General features: G+C 43.3%; 1 protein-coding gene across 2 annotated transcripts; it reads left to right on the top strand.

Annotated features, from left to right (window-relative positions):
- Positions 1-27,726, top strand: YTHDF2 (YTH N6-methyladenosine RNA binding protein 2). 2 transcript variants are annotated; one of them, XM_024204817.2, is made up of 6 exons: positions 1-246; positions 699-723; positions 1,366-1,445; positions 6,838-8,424; positions 10,805-10,890; positions 26,799-27,726. In XM_024204817.2, exons 1-5 carry the CDS (start codon positions 220-222, stop codon positions 10,859-10,861), a joined length of 1,776 nt encoding a protein of 591 aa, XP_024060585.1. In that variant the 5' UTR covers positions 1-219; the 3' UTR covers positions 10,862-10,890; positions 26,799-27,726. The 2 variants fall into 2 exon arrangements, with proteins under 2 accessions (XP_024060585.1, XP_024060586.1); XM_024204818.2 differs by lacking the exon at positions 10,805-10,890.

A 27,726-nucleotide genomic window follows, 5' to 3' on the forward strand; every position in this document is an offset into this window, starting at 1 on the left:
TAGACGCTGGCGGAAGGGGCGAGGAGCTGGCTAGAGCGTCGCTCGAGCAGGCAGCCGCAGCAGCAGCGGGCGGGCGAGTCAGAGTCCGCCAGGAAGCCGAGCCGCGCGGTGCCTGCGCCCCGCTCCCCGGACAAAGCCGCCGCCGAGACCCGGCCGCCGCCGCCCCCGCCCGCGAGGAGCCCGGACCCCGCCCCCGCCGCGAGGAGCCCGATCGGAGCCATGTCGGCCAGCAGCCTCCTGGAGCAGGTACCGGCCGCCGCGCCGCCGCGCCCCGGCCTCCCCGCGCCGCGCTCGGGGGAGGCAGCTGGGAAAGGCCCCGGTTTCGGGCCTAGCCCCGGAGGGGCGGCGTTGGCTTCCCCCAGCCCTGCGGCGGTTCAGGGCCGCGCCGGCTCTTGGGCGAGGGCGGGGAGGCTGCGGCCAGGCCGCGCTGGGGTCGGGTCCGGCTGGGCCTCCGCTGCCAGCCAGGCTCCAGGCCTGGCCTCGCCGCCCGGACACGGGGCGCCGCCGCCAGGCCCCGACACACACACCGCCCCCCGCCCCGGGCCAGGCCCCATCCAGCCCGGTTCTCCCCCACCCCGGAGCTCCCTGAGCTCCCGCCCGCTGGGCTCTGCGGCGCCCGGTGCCTCTTCCCCGCACTCACCGCTGTCCCCTCCTCTCTCTTCCATGGCTCGCCGCGCCGCCTCCTGCCGCCGCTCCAGAGACCCAAGGGCCAAGGCAACAAAGGTGAGAGGCAGCCGGGCCCCCTGGGGACGCGGGTGGGAGGAGATGTTGTTTTTGTGGGAGCTGGGGTGTGGGGATCCCTGGGTGGTGGTGGTTGTAAATCGGGGGGACTGGAGGCAGCGTGTGGGGCTCCCGTGGTGGCCAAGCTGCAGGGGGGGCAGGATTTTGCGGGGCGGAGGTGTGAGGAATGTAGGGGATTCCTTGGAGCATGGAAAATGGGGATTGTAAAGGATCAGATGGGAAATAAGAGTGGAGTGGGAAATGAAGTTCTTTTGGGAGCTCAGCATCGGGATAAAAGAATTTCTCTCGCAATCTCACCTCCTCTCTGTTGCCTCCAGGTGAGTTTATATATTGGAGCTGCCTGCAGGCCATGTCTGGAAGCTATACAGCAGAAGCAATTGTGTCAGTGAATCGGGGAACTTAGATTAGCTTCCATTGTGGGTCAGAGGAAATTTTCTTTAGAGGACCATGCTGGTGTGTGTGAGACCTTACCCTTGTTAATGTGGCTCAGCCGGCAACATTCCGAACCAGTGAGACATTAGTGATATCACAACCGATGTTATGATACAAAAAATACTTTTAGGTTAATACGTGTACTTGTTTGAATTGTGGAGTTCTTTCTAAGGGTATGAATTTTGTCCTTAGTGCAAAATGGATCTGTGCATCAGAAGGATGGGTTAAATGATGATGACTTTGAACCCTACTTGAGTCCTCAGGCCAGGCCGGTGAGTACCACAATACTTATCTCTTTAGTTAAGGGGTAGGGTGTGCCAAGCAATTACTTAATTTTCTGCCAGTGACTGACTAAAATGAATTTTTCTTTGGCTTTTCTTTGAAGTTTTTAAGTCTTCTCCTCTACCCCACAGATTGACATTTGCTAGCTTTTTATGGCTGTTAAAATAATACTCTGTTTTGTCAGTAAATAGGCAGTACTGTGAGTAGAAAACACTCTGGTAATTAGTTCTCGTTAGTTGATTAAATATTTAGGTGTAGGGCTGCTACAATGAATATTGTTGTTTTTTTTAACAGCAATAATTAAAAAAAATACCTTGGGGTTGGGGAACAAACATAAGGGTAAAAGAAGCTCCTTAACACTTTTGCGACTTATATGGGTTGCACAGATGTAGCCGTGGGCAGAATTTGACCCCCAAAATGTTTATCCTGAACATAAAATGTTGTGCTGCTGATGATGCTAGAAGTAGTAAAAGGAATTCATAAATCTTGTGATCATTTCTGATCTTTCAGTTTTACTCTTAAGACATGTCACTTCCTTACTCATTTCTGGTTGATTATACAATATGATGAGTGACTGTATTAAATGGCAATGTGAAATATCTCAGTAAAATGTGGTAATGTTCTAGAGGCTGGTCTTTCGGAGAGGATATTATCAGTGTTCTTATCTCTTTACCAAGCAAACTGGAAAGTGCATGAAGTTAGTTTTGCTTTATTTTTTACAAAAACCAGACTAGGTGGTTTGATAAATGAAAAGGCAGTGGCAAACGAAACCCTAGCTTTAATTAGAAACTGAGCTGTAAAGGTTGCAGTCAAATCTGAAATTGTCACTACCCGAGACCTCACCACTCTTTTTGTATTTTTGTTACTAGCTTCTTATTAAAGATAACTTATACTGTTAATCCTGTTAAACGAGTATTGTGTGACATATATAAAAGATGAAGGAATACGACAGACTTGAGGCAGTATAGGCTCAGTTATGGTAGGTATACATATTGTTAAGCTGTATCAGTGACTTTTCAGTTCATCCCAGTTAGCTCATCTTTTCTCAAACAGTCCAGGTATTAGTCTAAAATAGTCAATAAGTTGTTGCATTTCTCAATTCATTTAGTTTTGTCAACTACATTTTTATAGTTGGAGTTTTTTCAAACAGTGATACCTATTTGATCGGCTCCTGTCATGAGAATTCTAAATAGGCTTCTATCTTTGTTTAATTTGCAACAAGTATGACTTTCTAATATCTCCTTGTTTTTTTTTATTTAATCAGTGCCCATCCTCCCTTGCCTCAAGTGAACTTAATTGCTATCATTAGCAGCTGACCTGGTTGGTAAGGTCACTTAGGAGTCTAGTTCTCAGAAAGAGTGTAAAAACCTAGTTTTGAATCTGTTTAGGTTATTTCGCAGACTCCTAGATACAGATAGCTATGTCCCTGCCTACTTCATTAGATGGCACTTTTTGTTGTCATAGAAGTTGATACTACTAATTCTGAAGAGTTTTTGAACATTTAAAGAGACTTTCAATTTACGAGTTGCACTTCTGTGTGAAATTATTACCTACTAACTAAACAGCTAAATTTACTATATCTGATAGTTTAGAGGAAAAGCAATATTTTTTGTTTTGTCTGTTTGGAACATTTAATAAGCACTTAGTGAATAGTCACTCACTTTTCCCCTCTGTGAAGGTATTTCACAGGACACAGGGAAAACTATTTTTTTTAAATAGGAAAATGATTGGTTGTAGAACTACAAAAATTGGAAACTCTTTGAAACTGACTAAATTTCAAACTGATGGTGTCCCTTGAAATATTCAGCAAGAAAAATAAAAGATGAGACAAAACTGGTTAGCTCCAAATAAAATGAAGTCCCATTAGCATGATTTCCTTTCATTTCTCACTATGTTGTATAGTTTGTCACCTGCTCTCGTATTTTGTCAGCTCATATAAGATGAGAGAAACAATCACACAGTCAGAGTTGACTGTGGTGCCCCTGAACAAATGGAACAGGCTGGTAGGAAAACCGTGTCAAGGTTCGTTATCGGAAGATGGGACAGAAAATGTATACAAGGCGCTCAGAAATTAAATTGTTTGCTAACATAGTCAACTGCTTATGAGTAGGACTCCTAGAGGCTATGGTAATACAAATAATGAGGGGTGGCTGCATTTTGAAACTGCATTCCAGCTAATATGTTTAAAACATTAGGTAACTAGATGACACAGGTGCATACTTTTAAATTCAGGAGCAAGTGGGAGCTGCCATTTTAGGAGCCACTATTAACTAATTTGGCAACCTACTGAATCTCCTTAAATCTGACTAAGTTGCTTTGTATTCCGAAGCTCAAATGTACAGTTAGTGAGTCTTAAACATTTTAAAAAGTCTTTAGAACTCTTAATCCCTGGGGAGAGGAATGCAGAGGAAGAGTGAGTCTGGGGTGGGGGGCTTTTCAAAAAGCATTAGTCATCCAGGGGAATGGAATACTGCTGGAGTTCTGTTTGCGTATTAATCAGTGACACTCCATCACTCAAGTTTGAGAGATATAGAAGCACTGAACTTCATGTTTAATAACAGTATGCACATTGCTAGGATTTCATCACTGAGCAGTCGGACCTCTCTTCTCTGAATTTACTGTTTTAACCCTTATTTTAATTTGTATGCTCATAGGTTTATTGTACAAATATAACTCTTCTATATGACATAGATTTAGACAATATATCAGTCTATTCTGTAATCCAGCCCTCTCCTGAAAATTATTTGAGACAAAACATAAGAGAACGGGTGAAAAGAGAATATGTTGACTTGATTAGGGACCAAATTTGATCTGACAGTGTCACTTTTTGTGTGCACTGTATGGGAGAAATCTGTCAAGCCAAAGATCTCATCCCCAGGATAGAATGGGTCCCAGCTTTAAATGTAGTCTTCATTATATATTTTTAAGGCCAACTTCCTTGGAGTATTTTAAATTACCTGTGAAACTGGGGAGAGAGTCTCTATCCTTTAAAGGAACATTGTATGATTTTTAGCTAACATCTTAAAAAATCCTTATTTATATTACACATTACACGGTAGGGCCCAGTCCTGCAACATCTCATTCATGTAAATAGTCCCATCAACTTTTAAAGTAAAGACTATTCACTGAGGCCTGGTCTACACTAACACCCCAATTCGATCCAAGGTACGCAACTTCAGCTACGTGAATAACGTAGCTGAAGTCGACATACCTTAGTTCGAATTTACCGCGGTCCACACGCGGCAGGCAGGCTCCCCCGTCGACTCCGCGGTACTCCTCTCGCTGAGGTGGAGTACCGCAGTCGACGGCGAGCACTTCCTGGTTCGAATTATCGCGTCCAGACCAGACGCGATAAATCAAACCTGGAAGTTCGATTGCCAGCCGTCGAACTACCGCGGTAGTGTAGACATATAGCAGGATCGAGCTCTTAAATGATTAGAACTGTTCTTCCGAACACACTAACTGATAGACTCAAGGAACTCAACCTATTTAACTTAACAAAGAGAAGAAGGTTTAGGGGTGACTTGGTTAGTCTGCAAGTACCTACATAGGGAACAAGTATTTAATAAGTGGCGCTTCAGTTTAGCTGAGAGGGGTATAATGACAAATTATTGCAAGTGACAAATTCAGACTTGAAATAAGCCATACATTTTTAACAGTGAGGGTAATTAACCATTGGAGCAACTTACCAAGGGTCATGGTGGATTCTCCATCACTGACCATTTTGAAATCATGATTAGATGTTTTTCTAAAAGATCTGCTCTAGAATTTATTTTGAGGAAGTTCCAGGGCCTGTGTTATCCAGGAGGCCAGACTAGATGATCATGATGGTCCCTTCTGGTCTTGGAATCTATGAATTCACTTTTATTGTGCTACTTATCTTTTTCTTCTTAGCTGGGAAAATGAAAATAGACTAGTCAGATTTATTTTCAGTTTTCAAGCAGTAGCCCAGTGATATGATGTTTGTTTGGGTGACAACTTCAGGAGAATTTTTTAAAACAAAACCTGTCTCCAATGATATCTTTACCATTAATTTTCTACTAATTTTAGATAAATTTCAGGCCAAATATAACCTGTTCTTTTAATTTTGAGTCTAGGCAGGTTACTTTCACTTAATTCAAAAAGAGATAGGGAGACAGAACTGCTGTTTCTTTAGTGTGCAGAGCTATCTTGATCCTATATAGGTTTTGATGCATATATGGCATGAAGTCCTTCAGGAACTGCTCTTGGCACCCACAGGCATGATTCAATGAAAAATGGAGTGGTGCCTAATGTAAGCCAAGCTTTTAAACAGGAACGGAACCTGGCTTTCATCTTATCTGCATTGGATTGTCATGTAAACGGTCATGTAGCACTAAGACCTGTGTGCGTGCAGGTTCGAATTACTGGATGATAAAACCCATTAGTGTTACTACAAGAACTCCCTGGTGGTATGGCTTAAATATGAAATGACAGATCTTCATGTAAGCAAGTCTTAGTGATTTCTGTCAAGTTTCCTAATTGCAAAATTAAACATCCATGGTGGTAATGTAGGGGCTGTTTGGATGTAAACATCTAGAGTAGAAAACTCAGCAAGTTTTTCTTCCAGTCCTGAAGTCAGTCTCTGTAGCTGTGCTGGAAAGGCCTCTCTGGAGAAGCTTTAGGTTATCCCATGTTTTAGTATGTTACTAATAACATATTGCTGAAGCTCCAGAATAGTTTGAGTTTTGGGGATGATACTGTAAATTCCATGTTGGTTCTAAAGTTCTTGGGATATTTGTGAGCACTTAATATTAACCTTTGGAGACATTTTTATGGATAATCAATTTGAGATAATTTCAGTAGAAATAAATGTGGCCTTTAATAAAACTGTTTAAGGAGTTATTCATAATTTTAATAGTGCTTTTTATTGGTCCCTTCCCCCCCTGTATATCCCTTTCTTCCAAAACCCCACCAACCATGCAGATTATAAAATGCTCCCCATCCAAAAAAAACAACCACCCACCTTAAAACCCACTGCGTCAGGCAGGTGTTAAATGATGAAGGTATTCTTTGTACTCTAGATAAAATGTTGAACAGCTCCAGAGCATTTTGCTCATGCTATAAAATCGGTGTCCAGTTCCACATGGTGCATCTGTAAACTTAATGCTTCTACATCTTGGGATGAATAGTGTCTTAAATCTTTATATTTAATCTTTCTGGCAATGAAACTGTTTTAATACAGGTTTGACAGAGGATACATTTGAAAGCCACGAAGCCTATTTACTGAAGGCTTTGAATATGTTTGAACAGCTGAGGTAGAGGGGTGGGGCATGAGAAGAGAATAAAAGGGTTTTTATTCCAGGCCCCTTGATGGTTTGTTCTGCTTATTCTAACTATTCAGTGCTTATTTTTGTTTTGCAGAATAATGCATACACTGCAATGTCTGACTCCTACTTGCCAAGCTACTACAGTCCATCCATTGGATTCTCCTACTCGTTAGGCGAAGCTGCATGGTCTACAGGAGGTGATCCACCCATGCCCTACTTAACATCCTATGGACAGCTAAGCAATGGGGAGCCTCACTTTCTCCCAGATGCAATGTTTGGGCAGCCAGGGGCCCTTGGCAGCACTCCATTTCTTGGGCAGCATGGCTTTAACTTCTTTCCAAGTGGAATTGACTTTTCAGCTTGGGGGAATAACAGTTCTCAGGGACAGTCCACTCAAAGCTCTGGATATAGTAGCAATTATGCGTATGCACCAAGCTCACTGGGTGGAGCCATGATTGATGGACAGTCTGCTTTTGCCAATGAGACTCTGAATAAGGCTCCTGGCATGAATACCATAGACCAAGGGATGGCAGCACTGAAGTTGGGTAGCACGGATGTTGCAAGCAATGTCCCAAAAGTTGTTGGTTCCGCTGTTGGTAGCGGGTCCATTACCAGTAATATCGTGGCATCTAACAGTTTGCCTCCTGCTACCATTGCTCCTCCAAAACCGACATCGTGGGCTGATATTGCTAGCAAACCTGCAAAACAACAGCCCAAGCTGAAGACCAAGAATGGCATTGCAGGTTCAAGTCTTCCACCGCCTCCAATAAAACATAACATGGATATTGGAACTTGGGATAACAAAGGGCCAGTAGCAAAAGCGCCTTCCCAGGCTTTAGTTCAGAATATTGGTCAGCAGCCAACCCAGGTGTCCCCTCAACCAGTGGGCCAACAGATCAATAACAGCCCACCAGTGGTACAGGCTTCTCCAGGGCAACAGCCGCAGCCACTGCCCCCACCACCACCACAGCCAGCCCAGCTACCGGTGCAGCAACAGGCAGCTCAGCCAACCCGCTGGGTTGCACCTCGTAACCGTGGCAATGGGTTTGGTCAAAACGGAGTGGATGGTAATGGAGTGGGACAGTCTCAAGCCAGTTCTGGTTCCGCTCCTTCGGAACCGCACCCAGTGTTGGAGAAATTGAGGTCCATCAACAACTACAACCCCAAGGATTTTGACTGGAACCCGAAACACGGCCGGGTTTTCATCATTAAGAGTTACTCTGAGGACGATATCCACCGTTCCATTAAATATAACATCTGGTGCAGTACAGAGCACGGCAACAAGAGACTGGATGCTGCTTATCGCTCCATGAACGGGAAAGGCCCCGTTTACTTACTGTTCAGTGTCAACGGCAGCGGTCACTTCTGCGGCGTGGCAGAAATGAAATCTGCTGTGGACTACAACACGTGTGCAGGTGTGTGGTCCCAGGACAAATGGAAGGGACGTTTCGATGTCAGGTGGATTTTTGTGAAGGACGTTCCCAACAGCCAGCTGCGGCACATCCGCCTAGAGAATAACGAGAATAAACCAGTGACCAACTCCAGGGACACTCAGGAAGTGCCTCTGGAAAAGGCTAAGCAGGTGTTGAAAATCATTGCCACCTACAAGCACACCACCTCCATCTTTGATGACTTCTCACACTATGAGAAACGCCAGGAGGAGGAGGAAAATGTTAAAAAGGTAACCTGCCTACCTGTCTTCAGGAATTTTGTGGGATGGGGAAGCATAGAGAAACTAGGTGGTTCAATGGACTAATGAAGGTAGCCCGGTGACTTGCGCTCATAAGTGAGTTTGGGGTCTCACTTTAGTTCCTAGCTAATCACTTCCCCACATCGTGAACCCACTATCTAGTATGGCAGCTCCAGCTCTGGACGGGACCAAGAGTAGGAGGGAGTTCTACAGAACAGCACGGATGTTCTGGTGGAGCTGTGTGGGGAAGCTTATCTGGCACCTGCCTGCGCTAACCTAGACGCTAGTCAGTGCTGCAAGTCCAACTTTTTTTTTCTGAGTATCAAATTTACCTGATTAAAAAAATAAAATTGATCAGTGTTGTCAAGACTCCTCTTTGCCAAGTATATGTTCTACAATAAGAGTGGCAATCGGGTAATCTATGATAATGTAACAAAGCAATGTGGAATCTTAGTTGTCAAAACATTCTTACCAGTGGAGTTAAAGTACCGTCCATACTGAGTTAGATACAAATCAGGGTGTTGAATTTGCCTGTGGATGACTCCCTCCCCTTAGGGATATAACTCTTATTTGATCCAAAACACTAATTAAAAATTAGCACCAGCTCCTGGTTTGTTGCCAAGTTCTGTAAGGCTCTCTTTAGTTCCAGCAACCGGAAATCCCCCACCTGGTATTTGAAGAGCTAAAACATAAGCTGCAAACAATTCAGCGTGACAATCATTGAGCAACAAATGTAACAGTGCACACCTTTTCAAGTACAATATTTTAATGTTTGTTACTAGTATACAGAGATGGGATACCAAACATGACTAGCTTTTAGCAGAAAACCTGTAAGTCTGGGTGGGAACGCATTGGAATAGTTATATTGACATTGTGTGAACTTGGCTGGACTTGATGGCAGCTTGGAGGTTCTGGGTGGTTTCATGTCCTAAAAGCTGCCATGTCATTTGAGGCCCAGAATGCAGCAACCAGACAAGAGCAGACTAAGTTTTAACTTGCAGCACAGGGAGAAGTTAAGAAATCTGATCATTGAAGTGTGGGACGGAGTCTTCAGGAAGTGGGATTCCTAGTACATTTCACACTTGAGGTGTGCAGAGCAGCAGAATTTGCAGTGCAAGGAAAGGTCACATCTTGGGGAAGGGAGGCAGGCAGCTGAAGAGGGGGAAGGGGTGTGATGAACCCAGCAGAGAACTGAGAACAAATGCAAAGGTGCAGAAAGTTCCCAGCAAACAGATTTGAAAACTTGTTAGATTTTTAAAGTTTAGAATATTTTTTTAAATATTAAAAAGGTTAAATTGTAACTTACTAATGGTCCATACAAGAAGCATCTTAAGAAATTAAATTGGTTTAAACCTCAACTTCAGTTTTTTTTAAAATGTATTTGCAGTTTCTCTCCCCTGTTTCCTTCAAAAACAGTTCCCATGAGAGTTACCAGTGACAGAGAATGCTAAGAGCAGGCATGACAGCTGAAAAAGATGTTTAGAACATTGGAGAGTCCTTTTGGCATTACATTTGAGTTAGCTTAGTGTACCACTCAAGTAGAGAAGTGGTTAAGGAAACTATTTCTTCTCTCTGTGAGGGAATTTAAACATGTATCTCTGAAATTCATAGGCAAGGAATGAACTCCTGTATGTTTAGAAGTCAGTACGTTTGCTTTTTACCACTGACTCATTTTCTTTGTTATGGTATATGCTCTGGGTCCCTGCCCTATAATGTCTGGTATGGAGGACGTGACTTAGCCTGTCATTTTCAGTCAAAGGGCAGCTTGACCTTTCGGATCACTTTCTGAGGCAGCCTTGAAAATCTTTAGGTTTTCCTTCAGCCACTGTTTCATCACTTCAGTGAGAACCAACAGACTTTGGTTCCTGGCTTCCAGTTTTGTTGGGCATTAATAAAATGGATACTTGTGTTTCTGCCTTGTGACTATTGTTGGCAAAAGCAAGTCTTGTGTGGGCAGCATTCTGTGAGCACCTCAGCTGGTCACCTGAAAAGGATTCATATACCAATTTAAAACACTGCCCCAGCAGCAGTTAATGACGCAGACTGCTTGTCCATGGTCTGTTAGACTTCTTTTGTACTGGAGAAACCCCATTGCTAAGGGCTCTTTGTCTCTGCAGTCACAGTCAGTAGAAGATGGTGCTATGTACATGTTCTGCATTCTTGTTCCTTGAAGCTTAAACATCTCCAAGTTTGGCTGATGCCTAACTTTTAACAAGCTTACAACTGTTTCATTTGGTTTCAAACTTGGCCAAGGCTGTTCTATTACAGTTGTTTCTGCAGAGCAGCTTACACAGAGTGACTAATGAATGTACTCTCTCCTAACCCTCTCAAAATTCTGGGGACTCCCTGTGTTTTCTCTCCTGTTTCTCAGGTTATCCCTTTAAGAATACCTGCATCCAAGATATATGGGAGTGACCGATTTCTTTAGAGCACTGTGTAGCATATCTAAACAGGCATGTAAGTGGTACTTTACTTTGGTGGTTGTGCTATGTCCTTTCACTTTATAAACGGAGGTTAAAAGGCTGAGTTTCTCTAAATCTATTACGAACAGACCACTGGGCCGCTCTCTGCTGTACGTACGTTCTTATGCTGGTCCCCACTTCTTCCCTGTCCTTAGTTAGATTTTGTTCTGTTTTCCAATCCAGAATTAGATTTTCCTTCAAACCATTCGATGTTCTCCTATCCAAGACTGCTGAAGCTGATAGCCAGCATAGTCCTTCTCAAGCTGGCTTCAGGCTTCTCAAGACCCTTGACAATTGCTCCCACAGTACACTCCATCACTGACTGCTGCAGCATGTGGACTGCTTTATTTTATATTTTAAAACTAGCAGTAACCCTTTGTTTCTAGAAGGTGTTGCATTGACTTCAGTGAAGTGGTCATGCATATTTAACAGGGAAGTCTCATGAGATTCTGCTTACATTGGAATGGCAACATCTTGTGTATTCCAGACTCAAAAGCAATGGAGGTAAAATGAGTGCTCTCTACAGAATTGCACTGGATCTCAGCTTTATAGCTCTGTTCTGTTGCCTTGGCATTATGAATTGCATGTAAACAGTGCACACGTTCTGTGGACTTTAGAAAGGAGTTTGCATAAAGGTTTACATTCTCCAGTTCCAGTGACAATGCGTGTTGTAGTGTGCTTCCTTCACTATTGATAAAGGTACTTTTCAGAAGGTAAGAATCAAGCTTGTATTGATTTGGGTGTCGGAGTGTATCTGTCAGAATCTCAAAACAGAGACGTAGGATTTGCCAAATGGACCATTATTTCCTGAAGTATATTCTCTTTTCTCATTGGTTGACACCTGATGCTTCGAAGGAATATTAAACTGCCTTTAAAATACTGAATGGTAACTGTCACTGCCAATTTTGAGGGGTGCAACTTGTGGAAAAACAACTAAATGTTAAATCTGCATTTACTAACCTGGATTTTTTTATGGTCACTTTTAAAGCACTGTTTGTTTTTTGTTGAACACCGTTTGTATTTCTTTGGTTTTGTAGTTGGCTGGGGAAGCGGGAGGGGAAGTATTTTCCAAAGATTGGTGGAGATCCTCATGATTCTTCTGTTCCTGTTCTCTTGCCTAATGCCTGTTGTGTTATCCTGTAGAACATGATAAAACCATTCTGAGTAAACAGAGTTAGAACTTCCTTCTCTGTTTGCTTGGGTATTGCAGTTCATGGTGTAAAGTAATTTTTGCTTGCACTGACATGGCTCCTTTCATCCAGGGGTCATAAGATTAACTACCATACTTGTACTAAAACCCCTGAAAAACCTGGCCAGTATGAGGTCAATTGATAGGTGTGCCAGTGCTGAATATCCTTGCTATGACCCTTTAAAGTTCTGAAATGCACATCACAGTTCCAGCCTTCTGTAAATAGTGTGCTAGTTAGTACATTTGCAATGATACAATAATAGAGGAAATGGATAAACTGCTCTACTTGTCTCAGTACCTACCTGCTGATGTGTATTTTGCATTTATTATGCCTTTTATCCAACCTCAAGGCACTTAATTGAAACTGATAAATGAGCCTTCTATATTCTGTGGGGTATTTTAAGAGGGAAATCTTAGGGTTCGTTCTTGTATGCTCTAATCCAGAAACATGCTTCCTCCTTTAGAAGAAGGGTGTCTTTCCTCTGATGTAAAATAAGAATAACCAGAAGCCATCTTAGTACAAACAAAATGGAAGTTAGATTGTGAAAAGTAATCCAGTTCTAGTTACTGCAATGAGACAGAGGCCTGGTCTAACCTAAAACTTAGGTTGACCTAGCTACATTGCTCAGGGCTGTGAAAAAATTTGCATCCTGCATTACATAGTTCGGTTGACCTAACCCCCATTGTAGACACAGCTGGGTCGATGGAAAACTACTTCCATAGATCCAACTACTGCCTCTCAAGGGGATGGATATACTGCAGTGAAGGAAAAACATCTTCTGTCATTGTAGCAAATGTCCGTGCCACAATGGGGTAGTTGCAGTGCTGCAGCTGTGCCCCTGTAATGCTTGTAGCATAGACGTACTCTGAGTTTTAGCGAGTTAATAAATCTCATTAAGCTACAAGATTTAATGGCTGTTAAAGTCAACTGGTGGCTTGTGAAGCTGATCCCTAGAAGTTGTCAAGATGAGAAGTTTAAAATTGTTTCTTTAGGATTGGTAATCGGATTAAGAGCCTTTCACCTCTAAGCCACCGGGTCAAATGCAGTACACGTTGTGAGTAACCAAAAGGTATTACCCTCTAGCAGGGAATGGCCTACATGAAATGAGTTAATCTCAGGCCATTTTTCAATGAGCTAATTGCTTAATCACAACTGGTACCCTCACTGGCAGCATCATGAAGAGACCAAGGAAATTGAATGTTGTTCTGCTGGAGGTGATCTCTCCAGAACAGTGCAGGGGCACATTGGCAAGGGACAGTTTGCAGAAGACTTTTTCTTTTCTACCTCAGTGTTGTCTTTGTCCTTATTGATCAAAGTAAACTTGATCTGTCGATATGTCTCAATTCCCTTAAATGATCTTATTTGGCGTTTGTTTTTTTAACAAACATTAAGCTGCATGCATCAGCTGTTAATACCACAGTGAACTAAAATGAAAGCCTTTTTAATGTGGTGGGTGTCCGATTTTCCCCCTCTCCCAATAATTCAAGTTAAAGGTGCTGCTGTCTAGGGTTTGTGTTGCTGTTCTTTGAATGTTTTTGGGGTGCTTTAGGAAGAGGATTCCCCAGAAACTTCATGAGATTTTGATACATGGAGGGAAAATGTTGTGGGGGGTGTGTGTGTGTGTGGGTTTTTTTTTTTTTTTTAAGGGAAATGTTGGTAACTTACTAACACTGGTTGATATCCCATTGGTGGAGGGCAGTGTTACAGAACTCTAGGTAACTTAGCTGTAAATCTGAGAAGCAGCAATTTCTCAAGGAAAGTTTCTTTTCTCTGAAGCTAAATGTCAGTTGGCTATTCTGTTTTCTGAAAGCTCAATGCAGCTGAGCATATGTAGTGTTCTCTTGCCTGCTTTTTCTGCCCAGTGAAGAAGTATAATTGGTCAGGTGACACTACTTAAGCTGATTAGTGTCTAGGAAGAACTAGGAAAGTATTAGTGTGTGAACACATGAACCTCCTGTATTCAGAGTTTTAGTAGGTTTAGCTTTACATGAGCTAGATGACTGACCTCTTTGGAAAGAACAGGAGTACTTGTGGCACCTTAGAGACTAACAAATTTATTGGAGCATAAGCTTTCGTGGGCTACAGCCCACTTCATCGGATGCATAGAATGGAACATATAGTGAGGATACAGACTAACACGGCTGCTACTTTGTGACCTCTTTAGGTCCCTTCCAGCCCTACATTTCTATTTGTTCTTAGAATGTATTCCTGCAACCTTTTTCTGTCCGACAGGTCACGTTTTTTGCTTTGTCTCTTATATAAGGTGTCCGGTGACGAGTATTAATTTAAGAGGATTCTTTTTGTACTCTTTAGTTTGTCATTGTATGAGCATATTAGCTACGGTTATTAGAACCCTGCCTTAATTTCTAAAATGTACTCCGTTGTACTTCGTAGTAATAGCAAGTCTTACAGCATTACACGTTAATAAGCCAGTTCCTCAGTGGCACAAAACTGGACAATTTGTCATGTAAAATAGTGCAACTGCACTTTTACTGCAGTAAAGTTGTCCAAGGAAGTCTTGGTTAACAAGACTTGTGGTTATGCAAGCTGATGACTAGACTAGGGAGTGAAGAGTTAGCTGCTTTTCCATTGTTTGTAATAGAATAGTAAGGTAGGAACTTGGGGGGAAAAAATTAATAAAAAGAAAAGAAATTATAATTCCCTTCTCATCTGTCCTCTGTCTAATTGAGCTTGAAATTAAAAAGCATTTGTTTCCTTTTCTGTGTGCGCATTGGTGTTCTTGGTTGCTGTGCTCCCTGGCCTGTCTGTCATAAGAATGACAAAAGTATAGGTCCTATATAAAGTGGCTACCTTTAAGAATTTCTTGGCATCATAGTAAAGATCTTTAAGAGATTAAAGCCCTGAGGATCATGCTCTCTGGAGTCTCATGTAGCAGGTCATATTTTGGCCACAAACAGGTTGATACTTGGGTTCATATATATTTATAAGACAACACTATGAAACTGTAAAGAACGAAGCAGGAATTCATATGTCCCAGCTACTGTTGCTGGGACATAAGATTCCCTTTTAAATACCTAGGAAAAAGATAAATTTGTATAAAAGTCCTAGGGAGTGTTGCCCTCCTTACTGGAGCGCATTAACTGAATTTTGGTATCAACTGGTTAATGGAAGTGGGAGACAGCATGGCCTGTTGTCTGTGACTTTATCTTAAAATGAATATTAAGCTTCTCTGGCTTACAGAATGAAGTACTTGTTGTCCAGGCTCCATGGGGGTGGATGTAGAGTTGTCCAGACTTCAGTATTATTCAAACCTGGCTGTCACATTTGTATTTTATGACGATGAGTACAACAAATGCTTTATTAGCTTTGCATCAATTGAGATTCTGAATCCGGGAAGTGGGTGAACTTCCCTCTCCAGAACATCTTGTGGTTCAAATTATGTGGTGCTAACACTTACATTCTCTACTATGTAGTCAGCCAAAGTCATAGGACCCATTTCATGTGACCCAGAGTGAGATCTGATCCCAAGCCTGCACCAAGGGTGCATTACTTCCCTGTAATCATTGCAGATTAAATCTCAAGGATGTACTATAATGTTGTATTAATTAGGTGGAATAAATGGTGTAGCTGGTTTATGTTAACAATAAACCATGTTAAACAAGGTCAGGGGTTTTATATACAAAGACTTTGCCTTGATACTAAGCAAGCTAAATACACTATTTCTAAAAATCATTTTAACCTTTTATTAAAGTTAAAGAAGGAAAAACAGTCAAAGCATTTGAAATGTAAAGTCTTAAGATTTACATTTGAACATCCAGTATCCCTTTCCCTTTAGCTGGAGAAAATTTATAGAAGGAAAAACCACCTTGTTCAATAGTCTCTTAGATAATATGAAAGATGGCAATAACTGGCCGCCTGGGGAGAAGAGAAGAAGTTAGTTGAAGTGACTGGAGCTGTTGCTGTTGAAGTCTAATGCTGTTTCATCCCAGGTGGCAGTTGGGATTCAGCCAGAGTCGGTAAAGGTGGTGAGCTCATCTGGGTCCCTCTGTCTGGCCTGCTCCGCCCAGGACGTGTCTTAGAATCAGAGCGACAAAGGTCCTGGGTCCCTGGAGATGGTGGGGGTACCAGCCATCATGGTGAAGCTTCCTCCAGTAGGCAGTTTTTCTCCCCAAAATATTTTTAAGAACCCCAGAAGGCACCGATGGGTGGAGTAGCCCATCCCCTCATGATTTTGTTTACCAATTAAACCTAGTTTCCAACCCACCAATTTTGGTTCATTCATTTTTTTAGTTCTACGATTTTCTTGTTTACCAGGCATGAACTTAACACAGTCCTGGAGTTATACCAGGTCTTTTTGTTTGCACTTTCTATCTTCCATTTGCACCTTTTCACATTAACCCTTGTTTTAAGTTATGGTGAATTCTACTCTTTACTGTTAAGCCCTCAATTAGAGTAAATTTGTAAGTCCAATCGTTACAACAACATTCAAAGGAAGGTTCTTGGTAAATGCCATTGACTTTATTAAAGCTGGGATAGGAGACTTTAACTCTTTAACATGTAAGTCAGAAAGTGTCTGATCCGTACTCCTTGAAAGACCCAAGCAGGGAAACAGTCAAACTGCCGGGTAACACAGTGCTGTCAAATGCACAGGGCCAGCAAATTGAAAAAATTGTCCATTATTGCCTCATGTATGTCATGACATACATGCCAATATATACACAAGAATATCTGATGAAGTAAGACTCGGGCAAGGGAAGAAGACTGGACTTGCCAGTAGAAAAAAATTTCTAGGCCTCACCAATAGCTGCAGTTTGAAACTTACAAGAGTATAGTCAGTTTCACTGCTGTTGCCCATAGCCTTCTGATCAGTAATAAAGCTAATGAGATTCTTGTAAGTTTTTATATTTGGCTATTCAGGAAAGCTGTAGCACATAGTTACCAAATGGTGGTGGGAGAAGGAGGGTGTTGGGAATGTTCTTAACAACAGCTGGGTGTGGGAATAGGGAATCCTGTTTCCTTCCGGGATCTTGGAATGGAAGCTACAAATATATTTTACCTATACACTAAAGCCAGGAGGGGATTCGGGTCCAAATGCCAGCCCAGGTAGGAAGCCCGGGGTGCTTAATAGATGTCTCTGGAATCCCACTCAGAAGGCTCCCATAACTTGTATTAACTTCCGATGGGTAAGATGTGCTGGTAAATTTTTCAAAGCTTAACTACCTGTGGTTTTTGTAGGGGATCTAAATGCTCATATTCACTGAAAAGGACCAACTAGCTCATTGTGACATGGCTTTGGGTAGTTGGTGTCCAGTAGCATGTTGTTGTTTGCTTTAGGACCACATACCATTCTGTTTCCTGTGCAAGTTCTACGCTTCAGGGCAGCTGCTTCCTGCAGGAAAGTTCCTCTAAGTGTTTGTAGAAATTGGACTTCTTGTTGCTTCAGAATGCAGTTTTGATCTGGAGTGTGAAGACTGGCAGAGTTCATCCTTTGCACTAGATTGCATCCGTTTTGGTGGTGCCTTGAAAGCAGGTCGGGGGGGATTTGAACATGTCTGCCAGCCAGCTGACAACCAGGAACAACTGACAGCATGTAACTGCCACTGCAGAAATAGAGGCAGTCTTTCTAAGACTTCCATGAAGTCCCTCCCGACACCCTACCTCCCAAGCTGGATGGTTGACATAGAAATGCAAGCTGTGGTTTAAAATGCACAGATCATGTGGTGGTTGGTGTTCTGTAAGTGCTTACGATAGGTTAGTCATGTTTTGGTTACGACCACTCTTGAAAGAGGACATCTTGCTGTTCCCTATTTACTCTGTATGCCTTGATAGCTGTTTGTTGATTAGATACCAGAGTGATCGGCATCTTAGACAAACATTAGGTGATATGCTCAGTTTTTATGCTGAAGCAAGACCTTTCTAACTGTCAGTATGTGCAAACTCAGCCTGATATTGTGATTTGGCTTTTCAGTCTGTGATGTGGACCTTTTTGAGAGAGTCCCTCTTCTCCTATATCCTGCAGACCGATGCAGTTGAGGTTTGCTGGAACACTTGGGTTGTCTGTGCCTGTAATTCAGATTTCCAGGCCTGATTACATATGCTCCTTTGGCATACGATCCCACAGATGCGTCTCATTTTGCTTGCCCTCTGGTCAAGTTGTTAGGCTTTCTTGTTTAATCAAGATTTTGATTAAATTTTAATTTGCTATCAGAGCAGGAGGAGTTCTAGCATGGGGTTATCAACATGTCTAGTATATTTACTTTTTTGAATTTTAAGGAGCTCCTTTACAAGAGTGCAGAGTGATAAATAACTAAAATTCAGCCATTGTCACAAACCAAGAAAAATCTGCAGACTGAATGGAGCTAGCGTTTCTGTTGCTGTGTAGGTCAGGGTAGGATGCAGCTCTTTCCTCTGCAGTTGTATTGGCTTTCCAGTGCCAACTGTAGTAAAATATTGTGTTTTGTATATAAACTGAGCATTTTAAGACTCAGAAGCTGCATGGGGAGTGGATAAGCATAGTAAGAAGGTGCTATTTCAGTAAGTTATTTGTGCTAACCATAACCACATTTTAAGCTGATCTTGTTGGAAAGGCTGGCAGAGCAAAAACATCATTGGTAGAAACATCACTCTTATTTCTAGTTCAAGTCAGAAGTCATTGTCTTGTGGCATAACTTTTGGAAGCCCTGGAACTGTATTAGTTTGGTTAGGATTGCATATGATCTGACATGGGAGGCCTCAAAGGGTTTATTTCCAAGTGAACAAAATGATTCTAGATTTAAAGAATCCCAGTAGTTCCAGCAAACGTTATTGAAGATGGGGCTGAATTCTGCTGTTGGGCAGGGCGCACATCTCCCATTGATCTCTGCTGCAGTTGCATGCACGTATCTAGAGGACAGAACTTAGTCATCAGTGCCTATGACCTTAGCGGAAGGAGCGTGGTCTATTGTAAGGGTTTTCCAATTTCCATAATGCAGCCCACAGCCTAAAAGTTTCAGGTCTCACCACTTCTCCCACTCAGGCATACAAAACACCCCTGTACTCATTACAGCAGCTGCTTATGTGGAAAAACAGTGGGAAAGTAACGTGTGTTGAAATCGGACAACACCGTGACCAGCCCACCACCAAGTGTGCTGACCCGCTTGGCAATCACTGGTGTGGTGGTGAGGGCCTGAAACTAGCAGTTGAGTTCTGGGTTCTGTGGCAGGTTCTGTCCCTATTTGTAACCTTGGATAAATCTTTCTCCAGCCGTAAAGTGGGAATAATACTTGCCTACCTCACAGCAAGTGCTGCTTGTAAATCAATGTGAGAGCCTCTGCGAGGTGCTATACAAGTACATAGTATTGGCATCTGTGTATCAGTCATTTCTAATGTGCCATTCGTCATAGTATGTAGGTGCTAACTATAAACTTTCAGGTAAGTCTTTTACTCTCCTGTCAGGATTGGCTCCCAAGCTGTGTGACTGGAAACTGCATCCTCTCATCCGATTACTGCACTAGACCCATTCATTCAGTAATGTCACAAGCCAGCTTGTGACATCATGGCTTCCTCCCTATAACTGGTGACATGGCTGAAATTAATTATGCAGGATAATCACATTCTGACCTTGTCTGGAATGGAGAATTTTGATTCAGCTCTCTAGGATATCTGTAAACACAGCATGTCCACGGCCGTGCTTGCAAAAGTGTATAGGTGTCTATTCCACCTGCTCTGAGCAAGGATACGTTTCTTGTTATCCATTGTGTTGCTCGGTACTGTGTACAGTTGGTCCTGCCATTGTATTCCCACAGTGCTCTTATCTGTCCTTCACTGACACGTCACAGCTCTGCCTTTGCCTGGTCTGTCCCCTCTCTTCTTCCATTTTTCATTATACTTGAGCCAATCTTTGTTGATCAAGGGCAACTTTAATAAAACGCAATGTGGATATTTTTTGTCATCCAGGGATTCACATGTCAAAGGGCAGAATCTCATGGTTCATACCTGTAGGTACACATGCCCCAAGCCCTTTTCCTGGGATTTCGCGTGGATGTTAGCTTAGCAGGATTCCCCACACTCCTGAGATCTGAGGAAAAACAAGAATAGAGATGTTGTGGGTACACAGCACTTAACCCCCACCTCTGACCCCAGAAAATCTGCCTACCTACCCCTCTCTCTCGTACTCCAGCACTCACTTGTTACCTTCTATAACCCCTGGAGAGCAAGACATCTCTCCCGGTGGGTGGTGGGGTGTCCCACTGCATTGGATGAGGGCGTGGACAATGTTGGACTGTATAGAGGGGACGTCATCTCTAGGCTAAGGCCTTTTTCCTAGAAGGCAATGCAAGAGAAACTGCTCGTTCAGCTACAAACCAAAGCACAGAAAAAACTACTGCCATGAATGAAGAGAATGAAATCACGCCCCATATCTCCTTCAGCACTGAGAGCAGTGCTCACATTAGTACACACTGGCCTTTCAGACCCCAAGTGGTTGCACCGGAGTAGAAGGAAACTGCTCGCTTTCCCTCCATGGCATATGCATGGATGAGAGCATAAACCCAGATCCTTGTGCCATGCAAGGAAAAGTCACTTGCAGCAGGTAACAGAATGAGCCAAAAATCTGAACAGGGGCAAATAGATGCCCTACACCATTCCTTTATAAGAAACTCCCCCTAAATATTCTGTGAAGCTGCAATAGTGGGGGAAGTAATGGGATTATTCTGCGCCAGAATGCGGCACTAGTTCTTCAAGCCTCTTCAGGTTGTTATACTGAATATTCAGTTGAGAGAAACTTGCAGTACAATCCCCCATCCTGAAATTAAACAGTTGGTATCTAGTCTGCTTCCTTCAGTCTCTGGCCTTTTTCCAGATTCTATGAAGGATCCATTTCTGGGACTCTTCTTGGGTTGTGTTGTCCTTTGTTCCTGCATCCTGTGACTTTTTTTGCTCCATCTCCCCTGTGCCATTCAAAAAAGAACTAGATAAGTTCATGGAGGATAGGTCCATCAATGGCTATTAGCCATGATGGGCAGGGATGATGTCCCTAGCCTCTGTTTGCCAGAAGCTGGGAATGGGTGACGGGATGGATCACTTGATGATTCCCTGTTCTGTTCATTCCCTCTGGGGCACCTGGCATTGGCCACTGTTGGAAGACAGGATACTGGGCTAGATGGACCTTTGGTCTGACCCAGTAGGGCCGTTCTTATGTTCTTATTCCTCTTAGACCCCTTGTCTTCCTTTCCTTGTGCCATGCTTTGGCTTTTGGAGCAGCTTTACTTTCACGGAAGGGGAAGGACAAAGCAACTCATTAAACCCGTGGTTTGGGATCTGTCTGGTCAGCTAATCAGTTGAAGTGGTCAGCAGGGACTGCAGCCACCATCTGCAGGACAAGATGGGACTCTCGCTCACTTGAAGCTACAATGGGGGGGGTGGCCGTTCTAAGGCTGTGTATTCCTGCAGCTAGCTTAAAACCCATCTGGGCCTGAGAAGGTAGAGTTCAGTTCATGCAGTTGTGACCTCTTCCTGAGTGGGTGTGGCATATTGCCATCTGTCCTTGGTTAGTGAACTGTGCTGGATTCAGAACCAGGAGGCAGAGAGAGGAGTAAGACCTGGCAACTTCATTTCGATTTGCAGCTTCCCCCAGGCATATGGCTTTATTATTTATTTGTACCGTGGTGCCCAGGGATCAAAACTGCTTTGGTTATCTGTTGTGGTTCTTGATTTCTGCTCCGTTTGTATGGCCGATATTAATGAACAGAATTTGCTCCACCTTAGCCTAATTTTCATCTAAAAGGCAACGTGTAAGTATCCAGGGCTTTGTCTCAAATGTCCTGTGGAGAAAGGGAAGTAGGGGTTGACTAGGCCTATTGTGGGGAAGAAGCTTTAAAACTGAAGCGGCGTTCCACTCACTGTATCCTTGGTTGATGGGGGTAGGAAATGTATTGTTTCAAATTGGCACTTAGTCCTCACCTGCATGAAACTTTTATTGGTTATCCAGTGGGTGCAGACACTCTTATTCCAGTGTAAGGGTGGCTTGGTTAGATTTAGATTAAACCTTTTCCCAAGCGACATAAACTAAATCAGAAAAGGCCCCCTTGTACCAAAACATGGCTGTCTACTCTGTGGAGGCTATGCCAGCAGAGTCTCCTAGTGTGGAGACAGACTGTGACAGAAGGAGTTTTCTGAGAGTGCAGAACACCATCTCCCCAGATGATATGAGCTACATGGATGGAAGGACTCTTCTGTCAACATAGTTGTCTTTTGGTGGCATAACTCTGTGGATCGGGGGGTGGTTTTTCACATGCCTAACCAATGTAGCTATGCCAATATAACTTTTTTCAATGTAGACCAAGCTGAAGCGTCTCGACACAGGCAGTTATACTGGGGTACAAAGGCCTGAGGCTAACCAGACACCTGTAGCTGTCATTTTCTGTTGTTGATGGTGAATGGTAATGGTTAACTTTTCCCAGTGCTGAGGGTAGAAACTGGATCCAAGAATGGTTTCAGTGAGGGCCAACTTTTTCAATGAACTTGAAGCAAGAGATCACGGGGAATGACTAGGTGGAGAAAAGGGGGCAATCAGTCACTGGATGTGAGCATCATTGTTCATGGAGAGCTCATCTGTTGGCAAATTTTTGGTCGTCTTATTGACGTTGCATGATAAATTGTCAGGGACGTTTAAAAAATGCTTTGAGTCGATTTAAATTAGCATCTCTCTCTCCAACGTGATTTTTTTAATCCTTTGTGGTAAGCTGGACTCAAGTTCTGTGGCAAAGCCCCTTGATTATGAAGTAGCACAGAGGGAAATTTTGCAGCAGCTGCATTTAACATTTAAAAAGTTAATGAATCCAACATGAAAACAAATGATATCAATGCAGTAGCCACTGAGGTTTCTTTGATATGAATTTCAATGTAATTTACTCTTTTCCACTTTCGTTTTTCGATATGCTGTCGATTTTTATCCTGACAATGCATAATTGTGGTGTAGCAGTTGTCAAGGGGAAGTTGGGGGGGTTTGGCAGCTGGGTAGGGGACAGATTAGGATTTGGCACCTGGAGAACCATAGGAGGTACTTTGGGGATTTTGGAATAACTACCTGCTTCTGTTAAAATGATCAGCAGTAAAATAGTTGACATTTCTACTGTCCCAGATTGAGGTCAATAGAAGGAAATTTTGGAACAAATTGATAAATTAAACAGTAATAAGTCACCAAGACCAGACGGTATTCACCCAAGGGACTGGGTGGGGCTCAAGTATGAAATTGCAGAACTACTAACTGTGATGTGTAACCATCGCTTTAAATCAGTCTGTCTACCAGAAGATTGGAGGGTAGCTAATGTCACACCAATTTTAAAAAAAGACTCCAGAGGTGATCCTGGCAGTTACAGGCCAGTAAGCCTAACTTCAGTACCAGACAAATAGTTTGAAACTAGAGTAAAGAGCAAAGCTATCAAACCCATAGATGAACACAATATGTTGGGGAAGAGTCAACGCTGCATTTAAAAAGGGAAATCATGCCTTATCTATATAGTAGAATTTTTTGAGAGAGTCAGCAAACACGTGGACAAGGGTGATCCAGTCCATATGGTGTACTTGAACTTTCAGAAAGTCTTTGACAGGGTCCCTCACCAAAGGCTCTTAAGCAAAGTGAGCAGTCCTGGGATAAGAGGGAAGGTTCTGTCATGGCTCAGTAACTGGTTAAAATAGGAAACAAAGGGTAGGAATAAATGGTCAGTGTTCACAACAGAGAGAGAAATAATGGGGTCTCCCAAGGATCTGTACTGAGACCTGTGCTGCTCAACGTATCCACAAATCTGGGAAAAGGGGCAAACAATGAGGTGGCAAAACTTGTAGACGCTACAAAATTACCATATATACTCCATCATAAGCCGGTTCGTTTATAAGCCGACACCCCCCCACCCCCGGATGGATAAGTAAAAATGGAAAAATTTTATAACCAGTTCATAAGCCGACCCTATAATTCAGGGGTCGGCAAACTTTGGCTCCTGGGCCATCAGGATAAGCCGCTGGTGGGCCGAGATGGTTTGTTTACCTGGAGCGTCCGCTGGCACGGAGGTAAACCTAAGTAAACAAAGTGTCCTGGTGCGCCAGCTGCTTACCCTGACGGGCCGGGACAGCAACTGGTGGGGAAATTTTTTGGAGGGGAGAAGCTGGGAGGGGTTGTGTCCCACCTCTCCCTCGCTATCCCCGTTCATAAGCCGACCCCCTTCTCTGGTGCTTCCCTTTTTTACTAAAAAAAATTCGGCTTATGAACGAGTATATACGGTACTCAAGATAGTTAAGTCCAAAGCTGACTCTAATGCATTACAAAGGAATCTCCCCAAACTGGGAGACTGGACAATAAAACAGCAGATGAAATTCATTGGTGATAATTGCAAAATAATGCACCTGGGGAAAAAATAATCCCAACTATACATACAAAATGATGGGGTCTAAATTAGCTGCTCTCACGTAAGAGAGAGATTTGGGAGTCGTGGGTAATTCTCGGAAAACATCCGCTCAGTGTGCAGTGGCAGTCAAAAAAGTGAACGATTTAGGGACCATTAGGAAACGGATAGATCATAATGCTATTATATTAAATCCATGGTATGTCCACACCTTGAATATTGTCTGCAGTTCTGGTCACCTCGTCTCAAAAAAGATCTCTTAGAATTGGAAAAGGGGCAGAGAAGGGCAACAAATGACTAGGCATATGGAACAGCTTCCATGTGAGGAGAGAGTAAAAAGACTGGGACTGTTCAGATTAGAAAAGAGACGACTAAGCAGGGATATGATAGGTCTATAAAATCATAAGTTCATGGAGGATAGGTCCATCAGTGGCTAGTAGCCAAGATCAGGGGTTCTCAAACGGGGGGGGGGGTCAGGACCCCTCGGGGTTGTGAAGTTATTCATGGGGGGGTCGCGAGCTGTCAACCTCCACCAAAAACCCCGCTTGCCTCCAGCATTGATAATGGTGTTAAATTAAATACACTTTTAAACATATTTATTGGGGGAGTCGCACTCAGAGGCTTGCTGTGTGAAAGGGGTCGCCAGTAAAAAAAGGTTTGAGACCCACTGGCCAAGATGGTCAGGGACACAACCCCGTGCTCTGTGTGTAAACCCCCAACTGCCAGAAGCTGGGACTGGATGACAGGGAACGGATCACTCAAATTGCCTTGTTGTGTTCATTCCCTCTGAAGCATCTGGCACTGGCTGCTGCCAGAGAAAGGGTACTGAGCTAGATGGACCATTGATCTGACACAGCATGGCTGTTCTTATGTATTGCCATCTTCAGGTTTCAGTGCTTACCACTCCATTCAATGCCATTTGCACTTCTTTTGTACTGTCTGCCTTGAAAAAGTGAAGTGTGAACCAATCTGACGTCAGCCTGAGTCTGAGGTTTTAGCTGTTGTGTTGGCTGGAAGCATTGTTGTTTAAAATGAAGGATTGTACCCTGGATCACCAGTCTTCGCGAGGCATGAATTCTGTGGTTGGAGAACTGTCAGGGGCTTGGTTTTATAGCCCTGAGCAAGCAACTTGCCAGTGCCAAGTTCACTGAGGGACTGAACACAAATGGTTTTCAGTTCCTCTTCTCCTGTTCTCACTAGCCATAAATGAGTATCTGATCTCCTTCAGCAAATGGACCCCTGCTACCAATTCACTCTTGAAAGCCCCCAAATCCCACCTTTCCCAGGGCAGGTCACTCCTCCTCCCCACTGTTACCTACTCACTCTCTAGACTGGTTTCTAGCCTCATAGGATTGAGAACTGGAGGCAGGTCTCTTGGGAACTGCTTTCTGAAGATCCCTTTACAGGAATGGGGAAGAGAGCCCTGTTTCGCCCCACCAGTGAGGCTCTGGAAACCCTCACTGATAACTAGCACAGTGGCTGCCTCTACCTGGCCCCCCAGACTGTGTCCAACCAGTTAATTGACAGAACATTAGCAGTGAGTAGTTTGTTTATTTCACTAGCTCTTCACTGGCTGCCCTTTTCCCCCCTCTCCTTGTTTGTGTCCCACTTCCCTTCATTATACTTGGCAGGCTGTACAAAACGGGAGGAATCTGAGCAGGTTGCATCTGTGAGAGCTGTTTTGTAATGAATTAGACTGGTAGGACCTCTGCTCTTGCTGTCTGCCAAAGATGTTGCTGGGGGTAGGGAGAGGAAAGGAGCAGGGTGCGAGGGGAGGGGTTGTGGTGGCAACCCCTATTATAAAGGGGAAATGGCAAGAGCTGGGAGGCATCACACGATACGATGGAAGTACGTTGTCATACTAGCCATGTGCAGTTGCCCTCTTAAAATGAGCTGCTGCTCCTTGAACAGAAACTGACTGTTTCTCAGATTCAGCTTAGTTATAATGGACCTCTCTGGTCATAAACCAGATAGACCTCTAAATATTAATGTAGACAAACGCCCCTCGGGGAAGGTTTTAGGAATTCATAGATTCTAGGACTGGAAGGGACCTTGAGAGGTCATCGAGTCCAGTCCCCTGCCTTCACTAGCAGGACCAAGTACTGATTTTGCCCCAGATCCCTAAGTGGCCCCCTCAAGGATCGAACTCACAACCCTGGGTTTAGCAGGCCAATGCTCAAACCACTGAGCTATCCCTCACCTAATCCCGCTTCAGTGTGGGGAGGTGGACTGGGTGATCTTTTGACATCCGTTCCAGCCCTATGTTTTCATGGTCTGTGTATGAGATAGTAGTGAACAAAATCCTGTTCCCTCTTGACCCATGGAAGTTTTGCAAGAGTTGCTCTAAACTAACCACCTTCTCTTTTCTCCTGCAGGAACGCCAAGGCCGTGTCAAGTAAAAGGCTACGCTTCCCACAGAGACTGCAGCAGAGGTTGCATCCGGGATATCTTTTAAAGAGAGAGAGAGAGAGAGGAGAAAAAAGAACACCCCAGAGAGAATTAGGACTTTTTTTCTTAATTTCATTGACTTTAAAACAAAAAACTTACAAACTTGCAGTTTAAAAAAAAAAAAGTATTGGAATGTCACGAGACATAGGACTAAAAAAACAAAAACAAAAAAAAATCCCTTCTAGGTTAGAGTATAGGTAAAAACTGTCCCCTTTCTTTTGGCTTTGGTTGTGATTTCAGAGCATATGCTTTGGTTTTTGTCTTTTTACTATGTTTTCCGGATTTGAAAGTCCGTAAGTGGCATATGCCTTTTTTCTCTAATTTTTAAACCCCGCTGCATCCCTTTCTTCCACTTCCCTCGTGCCTCCTTTCCCCCTGGTTTTGACATTTGCACTTGGAACACCGAGTTGTGACTTTTTTTGGACATCCGCCGCAGAAAGTGGAAGAACTGTTTTTTCCTTGGACTGGAAGAGGAGGAATTTTATTAATTATTTGGGTTTATTTGCCTGGAAGAATCGAATGGAAATTATTGCCAAGGTTGTGTCTAAGGGTGGTTTGTTTTCCTCTGACCCTTTGTTACTCAAAAGTCAAGTACTAGGAGTCCTAAGAAATGTTCTGTTCTTGTGCATTATATGGATTACAGATTAAGTCTGGATTAATTTGATTTAAAGGCTGAGAACAGTGGTAAAAACTTGTTTTGTTTACAGGAACATGAATTTTGAACGAAAAATATTGTAAAATGTGTAGTGAATATGTTTCTTCAGTTTCTTGTTAAGCCAATGAGGAATGGGCGTTGCCTTTCTTTTCACCATTAATCACTTCTCAATAATAAACGTGAGATCCTGTTGAGCATCA

Source organism: Terrapene carolina, unplaced genomic scaffold, assembly GCF_002925995.2.
Source record: "Terrapene carolina triunguis isolate 2854851 unplaced genomic scaffold, T_m_triunguis-2.0 Scaffold236, whole genome shotgun sequence".
In the NCBI taxonomy this organism is placed as follows: domain Eukaryota; kingdom Metazoa; phylum Chordata; order Testudines; family Emydidae; genus Terrapene; species Terrapene triunguis.